A 13,172-nucleotide genomic window follows, 5' to 3' on the forward strand; every position below is an offset into this window, starting at 1 on the left:
CCGAGCCCCTAATTTGTTCTTTAGTCAAAGATATGATAAACAGTTAAGTTTACCTTTGTACAGTTCAGTGAGTTTTGACAATGTGCAATTTTGTTTTAAATGTTAATTTCCCTTGAAATCCTGAACACATTATTAAAATGGCAACGTATGCTGTGAAAATGTAAGTTGCTACATTGGCATGGTTCTTTATTGTTAAAAGAACTCATCACTAGTAATCCTAGCACTCTGGGAGGCCAAGGCAGGTAGATTGCTTGTGATTACTTGAGCTCACAGTCTGAGCAAAATTGAGACCCCCCCCACTACTAAAAATAGAAAAGCTGAGGCAAGAGGATCGCTTGAGCCCGAGTTGGAGGTTGCTGTAAGCTATGATGCCATGGCACTCTATCCAGGGTGACAGCTTGAGACTGTCGCCCCCAAAAAACTTATCTCTAAAGGAGTCTTGCCATTTGCTAGCTATGGCAAAGAACATTTGGTCTGTTTCAAGTAAATGAAGATTAAGAACAAACACTAGAATTACATGTAGGGAGAACAATGAAATATGTGTGAATGTTTGGGAGGTCTAATATTTCAATAGGTTGTTGTTATTCAAAACCTTTTGAACACTGCCCTCTGGAACCGAAACTGCATGTAGTTTAGTTCACAGCTGCTGAGAGCTGCTTCTGACCGCCCAGCAAAGAAAGGCTAAATATTGTTGTATGGGATTGGTGTTAATGTACAATGTAGACCAACCCCTGGGCTGCTTCTGGACTCCTGGACCCCAGCAATTGATACTGGCTTTTCCTCAGCCCTGTCAGTTCTAACTCTAGCAAAGATTTACAGGATAGAGTCATCTCATATAATACCTAGCACTCTCATTCTTAGGCTCTTATTTAAAAGTATCTTTAGAAAATGGACATTATTTCCCATGTTAATTTAATAATTCAAAATACATGTCAAATGAGAACAGTTTTGATAAATCCTTAAAACCATTTTAAAGTAGTTTGCAAAACACTTTGACCTTAAAGGCTTACCTGCTTTGGTACCCTGAGCCAGCTTAAAGAGTGAACATGCTACAGCTCTAATCTCAGGAAAGCTGAGCCCTGTTCCTGGGCCTACTACTTTGATTTGCATGAGAATCCTTGTGTTTTGGTGGGGGGGAGGGCTCATGCCTGTAATCCTGCCACTCTAGGAGGCCAAGGCCAATGGACTGCTTGAGCTCACGAGTTCAAGACCAGCCTGAGCAAGAGCAAGACCCCATCTTACTAAAAATAGAAAAATTAGTTGGGTGTTGTGACAGGCGCCTGTAGTCCCAGACACTTGGGAGGCTGAGGCAAGAGATGAGCCCAAGAATTTGAGGTTGCTATGAACTATGATGATGCCATGGCACTCTCCCAAGATGACAGAGTGAGACTCTGTCTCAAAAAAAAAAAAAGGAATCCTCGTGTTTCATTAAGATATCCCCGCTTCGGGCAGCGCCTGTGGCTCAAAGGAATAGGGCGCTGGCCCCATATGCCGGGGGTGGCAGGTTCAAACCCAGCCCTGGCCAAAAACTGCAAAAAAAAAAAAAAAATCCCCCCTTCACAGGAGCTCTCTTGAGTTATTCTCTTATTCCAAATGAAAACACTCCATTTTTGTCTCTCACAAGTACCCTGTTTGCCCTGGTGGCAATCTCCTATTTTATGGTAATTTTTCAGTCTGCGCATTTTTGTTTGATTTTGTTCTCACAATGATTCTACTCTTACATGTTTTCAAGATTTCCTGTTTATAGGATTTCCATTTTTCTAATTTATAAAATCTTATCCTTAGCTGGTTACAAAGGATAAAGCAAAAAGCTAACACGGTTTGTTACCTACTAAGAGACCATAGTTTTCTCTTTAACAGGGGCCATCCGTTTCTGTCGACTAATAGACCTCTGCACATCCTGATCCTGATTTTAAAAAAAAAGTTAACTGCAGTCTATTTGACTTGAAAAGAAACTGGTGATGGTTACTGGATCATCAAACTACTACTTCCCAGATTTACCACACAATTTCTAGCATCTTTAACAAGAAAAGCCAGACTATACAGAAAAGTAAGCCCTGCTACTAATTCACATGGTCAACACCTGTCAAAATTCATAGTCATGGGACTATATGGTATAGTTTTTTTTTATGTTACTGGGAAAATCATTAATCATTTCTAAATAAAAAAGGCCTTGCTACAGTTTATGTACCTATTAGTAGGTTGGGCCTTATATTGTCACCATGTGAGCATTTTTTTACCTATAGAAATGGCAATTGCATGTTCAACATGATACAGAGAGTTGCCTATAAGAGAAATACCTTGTTCACAAGTCAGCATCTAAAACTTAGAATGTTTGCCCTCAGTTCGTTTTATCTGAAACACTTGTCTAGAACTGTTTTTCTGCTCTCAGTCTGTCCCCTAATGGAAAATCACATAAGCCTGGTACTAGTTTGCTGTGGCTACTGTAACAAATTACAGTCTTATTTCATGACTAAAGTGATGCATTTACCACAGACTGGGTAATTTAAACAACAGAAACTTATTCTCTCACAACTCTGAGGGCAGAAGTTGGAAATCAAGGCATCAGCAGGGCCATGCCTCTTTCCATAGGATGTAGGCTCAAATCTTTCCTCATCTCTCCTAGCTTCTAGTGGCCAGTGATGTTCCTTAGCTAGTGGCCACATTGCTCCAATCTCTCTCCTCTGCCTCCCTATTATAAGGACACTTGTACTTGCATTTAGAGCCCACCTGGGTAATCAAAAATAATTTCAAAATTCTGACCTCAGTCAACATCTGCAAAGACTTTTCTCCACCTAAATTAACATTCACAGGCTCCAGGGATTTATGCTGGTACCTTTTTGGGGTGGCATTTTTAGCCTCCTCCAGGCCCTTCATTGTTCAGTTTTAAGGGTCAAGAGAGTGTTGGCCTGTCTCTGCAGGCCCTTAGGATCTTACTAAGAAGTCTGTGTATGCCACTCACCTATATTTTAGTCATCCCATCCCAATGACATTTCTAGTTTGGTAAAAATTTGTCCAGCTATTTATTTTCTTTTTTCCTTTCCTTTTTCCTTTCTTCCTTTCCTTTCCTTTCTTTTCTGTCTTTCCCTCCCTCGCTCCCTTCCCTTTCTTTCCTTTTTTTTTTTTTTTGTTTGACACAGAGACAGAGTCTCAAGCTGTCACCCTGGGTAGAGTACCGTGGTGTCATAGCTCACAGCAAGCTCCAGCTCTTGGGCTGAAGTCATCCTCTTGCCTAAGTTTTTTTCTATTTTTAGTAGAGATGGTCTCATTTTTGCTCAGGCTGGTCTCGAACTCTTGAGCTCAAGCAATCCACCCACCTCGACCTCCCAGAGCGCTACAATTACAGGAGTGAGCCACTGTGCCTGGCCTGGTCAGCTATTTTTATAACAAACCAAAGGAAAGTATAAATAGGAAAGTGGGACAAGAAAAATAAATAACATTTTAAAAGCCACTAGTAATATCTTCTTTATGTTTTTCAAACCCTGTGGATGTGCTTATTTCATGACTAAAGCGATGTATTTTTAAAGAATTTGGAAAAGCTGTGGCCTTCTAATAACTGTAGGAATAAGAGTCCTGCTACCCTACCACCAAGTTTCATTTCAGGAATCAGTAACTCTAATCCAGAACACAGAAACTTGGACCTCAACTTCCTCAGTCCAAAATTAAAAGGAACTAGGAATTAGGCAGAACATTTGTTCCTAGAAGAGCCTACTGCATGTTTCTCAGTCTCAGAAAGGAGGGTTTTCTGGTATAGCCTCAGACACAGGCGAAGTGGAAAAAATCTTGGGTTTTAGGGTAAGCAAGTTTGGTTTCAGGTCCCAACTCCATCTGAAACTGGAGAATTTATGAGAATTTTAGTTCTCACAAATGGTACCTCCCAAGTAATGCATTTGATAACATCAACATCTCTCCTGGAGTCACTACTTGCTCCTTCCTCCCCACCCCTCAGTGCATATCAGGACGATAGACACATTATACTGGACAGGGAACTAAGAAAAATTCCATTTTCATCCATTCCCATTTAGTTTTCTCTGTCAAATGCAACCCCCAATTGAAATGGACTCTTTTGGAAAGAGAACAAAACCCCCAGTAACCACAGACCAGTCGATTGATTATTTCAATATTAGTTTAATTTGGAGGCTGCTGTTGGTAACCACGGCAAGGAGGAAAATATTGGGGGTTTTTGTTTGTTTTAAAGAAGACAGTACTAAATTAGAAATATCTGTGCAATTCTCTGGCCTTAGAAGTGGCTTACTTTCTAATGAATTATATAGCTATGTTAGTGTCCTGAAACCAGGGTGGATCCAGATTTTCTGAAATGGATGAAGAAATATTAAATGAAGTCACATGAGAGGGCCTGGAGGAGGAAATGATTTTGTGCAACATAGTCCAAATTTAAATTCTGCTTTTGCTTTTAAAATAAAAGCAAGAAGGGGAAGGGATAAGGAAAAAGCAAAAGCAAGTGGAAACCGTTTCTTAATTAAGGGTGCTGGGTTTCTCAAGTCTTCGATTCCTTTCTGCCCTACTGACTTTGACTTCATTCTCGCATTTAGGTATATTAAGTGGATTCAGAAAGAGAAGTCTATGGGACACACTGATATTACCCAGAAACCATGATTCGTTGAAAAATGAAGATGAGATAAACGTGTTAGATGCTTTTAGTTACTAAATTCCACAGCTGACAACCGCTATCATAGTTGCCTGGGCCTCAGCACAGCCGTGTTTTGGCTTAGCCCTGAGACCCTGGTCTGTGACTTCCCGCTCTCCACCGTGTACGCAGGTCCACACTCTTCCCCCAGTACTCCTGAAAACACACGAAGAAAACTAGCTAACAGAACTGGTCCAAAGCAGGTATTGTTTTTTCTTCCTGCTGCCTATCCAGAAGCTAGGAACTCAGCGCTGTTTGCTGGGAGACACCATGGACAGCTCTTCAGGCGCCACCTGGTTAGCCACCTGCAGACGGTCCTGCGCCCCCTCCTCCAGTGCCAGAGGGGGTGGTCCGGGCGCCTGGCCTAGGCACACATCAACACCCAGCCCCCACAGCTGTCCCCGAGAGTCCCTCCCCGGCGTTCGAGCTCTCAAGAGCCCACGCGAAGGCCGGATCCTCCCTTTCCCGGCATGCCCAGCGGCGGAACCTTCAGCAGCGACCCGCGACAGTTGCTCCCGGAGGCTAGCGTCGCCTCAGGCGAAGGCTACTGTAGCTGGCTGACTTAAGGCCGGGCTCGGCGCGGCCGCCCGGAGCAGGTGGGCCCTCCCTTTCGCGCCCCGCCCACTCCCCGCGGGGGGCGGGTCTTCCGCCCCCGGCCGCGGCGCAATGCGGAAGAGTTGGTCTTGCTGGAGCGGAAGTGACGCTTCCGGCGGCTGTGGCGGCTGTAGCTGCGAGAGAAGGAGGAGGAGGAGCCGGAGGAAGAGGTGAGCAAGCCGGCGGGGGGCGGGGAGCGGCCGCGGCCAGACCCACTGGCAGCCGGGCGGGCGCTTCCTGAGGCAGTTGCCGCCGCCGCAGCTTCAGCGAGAGCGGTGAGGGGCGACTGCGCGCTGCCGGCCGGGGTGCGGGAAGGCGGGCGGGGTTATGAGGAGACCACAGGTTGCGAGGGGCGCCGGGTAGGGCCCGGGGTTGTGGTGACAGCGGCTGTCAGCCTGCCGGTAGGAAGGAACCGACTGTCTGGGCACCGGGACATCTCTTCTGGCGCCTGGGGGTTGGGCTACTCGGTGCCTCCGAGGCTCTGGGAGGTCGACTACTCTGGACCCCCGAGAATCCCCAGGCGGCTGCGTGCCTGGAGTCGTGACACTTCCCGGGTGGCCATTCGTGTTTATCCGTTCCACCTGCCGTTCTCCCAGCCGGCGGTGGTCCGGCGCCGGGCGGGGGGCGGCGGTAACCTGTGCGGCTTCGTTGCTGCCCCTGGGAGAGCCTGTGGTGTAGGATAATCCTTGCCCTCCTCCCGCCCCCTAAGGAGCTTTGAAACGGGCTAGTTAACCTTCCCTCCCACCTTCTCTCCTTTACCCCCAAAGAAACGGCTGGAAGTTTCCGAATCGTTTCCCTTTTAACATAGTGAGAAATCTTGAAGCAGGAAGCTGATAAACAACTCCAAAGGAAATACGCTTAAAAATCTTCCTTTCACTAAACATAAATTAAACGGGAGACTCAACAAAACCGTTGATGCGCATAACAGTGCTAAAACCTTGTCTTGCCTTGGTAGCTTTTCCTCTTGCTTTTTGGTAAAATTAAGTGACGACTTATCTTTTGGAATAAACCATTCTCCCTTAGCTCCCTTTTTCCCCACCCCAACCCTCCCTCCCCCATTAAAACCTGGTAGGGAGGGACATCTTGACGCCTTGCAGTCCTTGCTGCAGAAGGAAACATCAGCTTCATTTGCTTTGCTTTGCTTTGGTTTTCACAGGGCTGTCTCTGAAGAAAGGAGAATGGCGTTCAGCAAAGGATTTCGGATCTATCACAAATTGGATCCACCACCCTTCAGCCTCATAGTGGAAACTAGGAATAAGGAAGAATGTCTCATGTTCGAGTCTGGGGCTGTAGCCATCCTCTGTAAGTCATCTGTAGCCCACCTGGTCATGGTCTCTGTTTTGATTTGAAATAATTAAGAGTCAACGGTTTTTTAGAAAAGACTTTGACGACTCTTTCACTGTATTTCAGCCAGGAGATTATACCATTTTTTCCCTTTTAATCAAACCTTCCTGTAAACTTTTTGTTGACAGGTTTTTGTTGGGAGTGTGCAGGGAGATGCAGGTTTTGGTTACAGGATTTTGCATTCTTGGGTTCTGCTGCTGCTTCCAAAAGTTAATCTTTTTTCCAAAGAAATATTGTTGCATTTTATATCAGGTCATATAAATCCATAAAATGGCTTGCTTGACAGTTTTCTTATAATGAACAGGATTTCTTGTAGATTGGTTATAGTACTGGATATTATTTAATATTATCCATTATTGTCAGAGTATATTATGTTGCATCCCTTATATTTTCATTGAGAGAATTGTAAACCTCTAGAATTCTTGTAAGATATGTGATTGATTTTTGTATATTTAAAAAATTATTTTGTTAATCGTGTTTAACAAAGAGGATTACTGCATCGTAAAAAAGTAGATTACTGTGGATTGGGTTATTTTATGGGCAGATGGATGAAATTAAAAAGATTAATTTGAATATTATGGTTCTTTCTTAATGTAAGATTTAGGCACATAGCCCCAGTTTGGGGTTATTTCAAATGTGATAGTGTTTTTTTGAGGCTTTTTAGTGTTAACTACTTGTTCTTTTGTGGTTTTTGTATGCTAGGATCAGTTTAGTTAACTGGTTCTAATTTATATATCAAAAAGTGTTTGAAAGACATGCTTGCAAGTATAAACCCTTAAATATTTTAGACTCTTAAACTTTCTCCACACTTAGGAAGTGATGAGCAAAAGATTCTAATCATTGCCTACATAATATTAATTTCAGTTAAAGTGTTAAGATAGTATAATTATCCTGATGAGGAAAAGGGTAATAACATAATGAAAAACCAGAAAGAACAGTGTGTAAGAAATATATATATTTTTGGTACATATAGTAACGTGGTTTGAATGAAGGAAAAGGGGCCTCAATCTGTCATTTGTCTAGTGGTGTTCTCCTTTGAGGAGACTCTGGGGTTTTCTCAGTGCTGTCTCAATTCTCACTTGAGAATTGTTTTACACTTTTTTGTTTCCTTCCTCTTGTTTTACACTCTAAAAACAAGTTTAAATAATACTAGTTTACTCAGTTAGTATGGACTTAATCGTTCCAAGTTGTTTTTATATTTAAATAAAATAAAATATACCTTGGTACAGTATTAATTTCCATAGCATATGTTATTTTTATACTGTAAGCATAATTCTTACATTGATAAATTTTTAATTAAAAATATCTGGGGAGCATGAAGGTTTGGTTTAGTATGGAAAATATTTTTCAGCTACTTGTGCTTTTGGTGACATTATTTACTGATCTTGTCTAAATTATAAATGTTTCTTTAATTGTGGATACTTGTAATTATAAGGAGAAGTAAATTTTGGCTTGGCACCTGTGGCTCAAGCTAAGGCACCAGCCACATACACCTAAGGTGGCGGGTTCAAATCCAGCCCACGCCCGCCAAACAACAATGATGGCTGCAACCAAAAAAAAAAAATGGCCAGGCGCTGTGATGGGTGCCTGTAGTCCCAGCTGCTTTGGAGGCTGAGGCAGGAGACTCGCTTGAGCCCAGTAGTTGGAGGTTGCTGTGAGCCTGATGCCATGGCACTCTACCCAGGGGGATAGCTTGAGGTTCCGTCTCAAAAAAAAAAAAAGGAGAAGTAAATTTTTTAGCTATAAAGTGTGGATCACCCATGGTTTTTAGGATTATTACTATACTTTACTCCAAGGTCAGTAAACCTCAAAATAATCATCTTTTCATAACCTCCAGCAGCCATCTTTTGTGCCAGAGAATGTTTTTTAATAGAAAAAGAAAAGCATGGGGTGGGGGGTGGGGGGGAGTCATGGTGACCTATGCCTGTAATTCTAGCATTCTTGGAGGCCAAGGCAGCTGGATTGCTTGAGCTCAAGAGTTCAAGACCAGACTGAGCAAGAGCAAGACACCTCTACTAAAAATAGAAAAATTATTTGGAGTGGTTGTGGGTTCCTGTAGTCCCAGCTACTTGGGAGGCTGAGACAAGAGGATAGCTTGAACCCAGAAGTTTGAAGTTTCAGTGAGCTATGATGGCACCCCTACCTTCTACCCAGGGTGACAGAGTGAGACTCTCTCAAAAAGAAAAGGCCCTAAAACACCCATTTTGGTATTAATATTCATTTTAAGGAGAAAGAATATTAAAATATTGTCTTATTTATTCTGTTTATTTTCATTAGATGTAGACTAATTCTTGAGAGAAAAAAATGTTTGAATATTGCCTCTTTCTCTAAAGCAAGCATAAATGGATATATAATATCTTGGATATGTTAAAGGCTAACAAACCTTTTTTATTAATCATTTGACTTATGAAATTATTTGGCCTTCAGTTTGTAGTGATACCAAGGTTTATATTGTGCTGTACAATATTTGTTTTTAAAAACTTTCAGAATTTAAAATGCCGGTTATATTCAGGGAACTTTGCTTGGAAAATGCTTACATGTTCTCTTTACTTCAGCAATTCAAGCCCCCATAATTTTAGTGCATCCTGGATATCAATCTACCAGAAGAATCTTCTAAAATCATTTTGTATATTGAACTGAATTGTAACCCTGTTTTTAACCAAGATTATGTTCAAACTCCTCAATCTGTCATTTGTCTAGTGGTGTTCTCCTTTGAGGAGACTCTGGGGTTTTCTTAGTGCTATCTCAATTCTCATAATGAAGGATTTTTGTAGCTTTCATTATGCTGTTCCTTGTTACATCTGCTTCCTCCAATACAATTAGAGTGCTTTTCTCTATCTTTTATTTTTAATTTATTTTTATTTTTTTGAGACAGAGTCTCTGTTGCTGGGGCTGGATGTGGCATCATAGCACACAGCAACCCCAAATTTCTGGGCTCAAGTGATCCTCTTGCCTTAGCCTTCCAAGTAGCTAGAACTATTGTCTGCCACAATGCCCAGCTAATTTTTTTTTTCTATTTAGTAGAGGTAGGGTCTCACTCTTACTAGGGCTGTTCTTGAACATGTGAGCTCAAGCAATCCACCTGCCTCAGCTTCCCAGAATGCTAGGATTACAGGGTGTGAGCCACACCCACCTCTCTACCTTTTTAGTTCAAGCCTGGCGGTCCCCCTCAGGTCTTTCTTTATGAGAATCTGCCTTACCCCGGCACTCACTTTTATCTCTACCTTCCTGTTGTTTCTATAGAGCGTAGTCCACATAATAATTTGAGTACTTTTTATGTGATTTTGTTGTTCTTTAAATGCATGTATGCACATGTTTTTCTTTAAAATAGATGGTGAAGGTGACTCTAGAGGACTTAGTTTTCATGTATCCAAAGTTTATAGAGTCTCTATAGGCTCTGGTTTTAAAGAGTAAAGTTTAAAAATTTAGGCATTTTAGTCAGTACACAGTTTTGAGGATTGGTAGTCACTTAATTTTCTTATGCCAGAAGCGTGATGAGATATGAAACGTAAAATTTTATCTTTCTTATTATAAGCATATACCAAAAAATGATTGCAAATGAAAATAATCTCAGACCATGGATTCCCCTTAGAAAATGATTGTTCACTAATCTGGCCTCAGGACTCTGTCTTTATGTTGATAAGATTCAAAACTTAAATCAGTCATGATGGCTCGGTGCCTGTGGCTCAAGTGGCTAAGGCGCCAGCCACATACACCTAAGGTGGCAGGTTCGAATCCAGCCTGGGCCCGCCAAACAACAATGCCAGCTGCAACCAAAAAGTAGCCAGGTGCTGTGGCGGGCGCCTGTGGTCCCAGCTACTTGGGAGGCTGAGGCAGGAGACTCACTTGAGCCCAGGAGTTGGAGGTTGCTGTGAGCTGTGATGCCATGGCACTCTACCCAGGGGGACAGCTTGAGGCTCTGTCTCAAAAAAAAAAAAAAAATCGGTCATGATATTATGGCATAAAGGTATAATCACCTGGGCAGCTTTTACAAATACTGATACTGGGCTGTAGCTCCTCAGAGATTCTGATTTAATTAGACTGATGGTCATTTCATGATAGATTAGGGGATGAAGTTTTTTTGGGAGGGGGCTTGCAGATTTCTCCAAAATAATCATGCTTCCAGATTTTAGTGCTATTATTATCTATTATGTGATTAATAAGTGGTTAAGTGGTTTTCTTGAAACCCTCAGGCTGAAGGAAGTGCTAATGCTCCCCTCGCACTTTGAGTATAGTCCTTCATATCACATGGAACTGTGCTTAGGTTTCTATGCTATGTCTGGGTGCTATGCTTCTTGAAGAAGAGTCGTGTCTTAGTAATGTTTGTATCCGTAAGTGCTTAATATAGTGTTTTACTCATACTTGAATAAATGGTTATTAAACGAAAACAGGGGAAAGACTAACCTAAACTAGATTACAAAGTTGAGAAACATAACAGTTATTATGGTTGAAAATATGGGTGTTTTTCTATAAAATGTATTTCTTATGTTTTAAAGAATCGCTATTTGACTGAACTGCTGACACAAAAGATATATTACACATAGGTTTGTTACTGAAATGTCCACATGGAAATAATGGTTAACCACATTATTAAGGTTTTTACGGAATGGCAATTAAAAATGTCTGATGAATGTTATTTATGACTTTTATAAATATTATTAACAATTTGTTTTAAAATTACTTTTCTTGGGTGGATGTAGTGGCACACATCGATAGTCCCAACTACTTGGGAGGCTGAGATGGGAGGATAGCTTGAGCTCAGGAGTTTTAGACTAGGCTAGGCAACCTAGCGGACCCTTTTGTTACGAATGTTTAAAAAAAAATTAACTAGGCCCAGTGGTGTGCTCCTGTAATCACAGCTAATTAGGAAGGTGAGATGGGAGGATCATTTGAGTCTAGGAGATTGAGGCTGCAATGAGCTACAGAAAAAAAATTAAAGCAATAAAAGAACTTTTATTTATTTATTATTTTTTTAAAATTTATTGTGGGGATTCATTGAGGGTATAAGAAACCAAGTTTCACTGATTGCATTTATTAGGTAAAGTCCCTCTTACAATCGTGTCTTGCCCCCAAAGAGCTTTTATTTTTTTTTATTTGAGACAGAGTATTTTGTCACCCTCAGTGGAGTGCTGTTACATCACAGCTCAGCTACCTCAAACTCTTGGGCTTAAGCGATTCGGTGGCCTTAGCCTCCCAAGTGGTTGGGACTACAGGCAACAGCCATAATGCCAGGCTATTTTTCTTGAGACGGGGTCTCACTCTGGCTCAGGCTGGTCTCGAACTACTGAGCTCAGGCATTCCACCCGCCTTGGCCTCCCAAATGCTGGGATTACAGGTGCGAGCCACTGTGCCTGGCAAAAGAGCTTTTCTTTAAATGAAAAATAATTTCATCATTGATTTCTTCTGTTGCATTTATTTTAAAAAAACTTCTGAAATGTTCTTATCTTTAGATAACAGTTAATATGTTTTTTAGTAGTATAGCCATTTTTGAAAAATATTAGTACAGAAAATGTTGAATTAGGCTCGGTGCCTGTGGCTCAAGCGGCTAAGGTGCCAGCCACATACACCTGAGCTGGCGGGTTCGAATCCAGCCCGGGCCTGCCAAACAACAATGATGGCTGCAAACCAAAAAATAGCTGGGTGTTGTGGCGGGTGCCTGTAATCCCAGCTACGTGGGAGGCAGAGGCAGGAGAATCACTTGAGCCCAGGAGTTGGAGGTTGCTGTGAGCTGTGACATCATCGCACTCTACTCAAGGCGACAGCTTGAGGCTCTGTCTCAAAAAAAAGAAAAGAAAAGAAAAGAAAATGTTGAAATGTTGAATTAAACTGAAAAAGAATTTTTGAGATAGGGTCTTGTCTGTCACCCAGGCTAGAGTGCAGTACCGTTATGATGCCTCACTGCAGCCTCAATCTCTTGGGCTCAAGCAATCCTGCATCAGCCTCCCAAGTAGCTGGGACTACAGGCAGGTGCCACGATGCTCAGTGAATTTTTCTATTTTGTTGTGGAGGCAGGATCTTGGTCTTAGACCAAGGCTGGTCTCAAACTCCTGGTTTCTAGAGCATTTCTCCCACCTTGGCCTCCCAAAGTGCTAAGATTACAGGTATGAGCCCACCGTGCCTGTCCTAAACTGAAATTTGATGTCTCTGGTGGTTTATTGTAGCTGGTGACCAGTATGCTGCATCTGTACTAGTATAAACAGTGAGTGTGATGGTCAGCAAGTTATAACAGTACATAATTTTTTTTCCCCTGGAAACTAATTTATTAAGAGATAAAAGAAAACATCTCTCTTAGCTTTGTGTATGATTCAGTGTTCTGTTCTCTGTAGTTTATACACAAGAAGACCATCACTGGGGAAGGACAAGCTGTCAGTCAGACCTATATGCATTAAATTCAAAAACTTAATTTATAGCCCATCTCATGCTTTAATAAAGTAAATAATTTTCTTCATAATTGTATCCTAAATAGAAGATAAAGAGAATACATTGGAAATGGAAAATGATTCTAAAAACAGAAGTTGTGGATCTCCTATTTAAAAGATGGGAAAATGTAACCTAGTGATGAAAATTCTTTTTTTTTTTTTTTTTT

General features: G+C 41.7%; 1 protein-coding gene across 1 annotated transcript in view; it reads left to right on the forward strand.

Annotated features, from left to right (window-relative positions):
- The first annotated feature begins 5,314 nt into the window (after positions 1-5,314).
- The window catches only part of SYNJ1 (synaptojanin 1), a 102,476-nt gene continuing 94,618 nt past the window's right edge, over positions 5,315-13,172 (forward strand). Inside the window, exons 1-2 of the mRNA XM_023517447.1 lie at positions 5,315-5,412; positions 6,399-6,544. Of these exons, the coding sequence (XP_023373215.1) occupies positions 5,315-5,412; positions 6,399-6,544 (244 nt within the window). The remainder of the gene's footprint in view (positions 5,413-6,398; positions 6,545-13,172) is intronic.

Source organism: Otolemur garnettii, unplaced genomic scaffold (genome assembly GCF_000181295.1).
Source record: "Otolemur garnettii isolate 467f Iridium unplaced genomic scaffold, OtoGar3 scaffold00111, whole genome shotgun sequence".
In the NCBI taxonomy this organism is placed as follows: domain Eukaryota; kingdom Metazoa; phylum Chordata; class Mammalia; order Primates; family Galagidae; genus Otolemur; species Otolemur garnettii.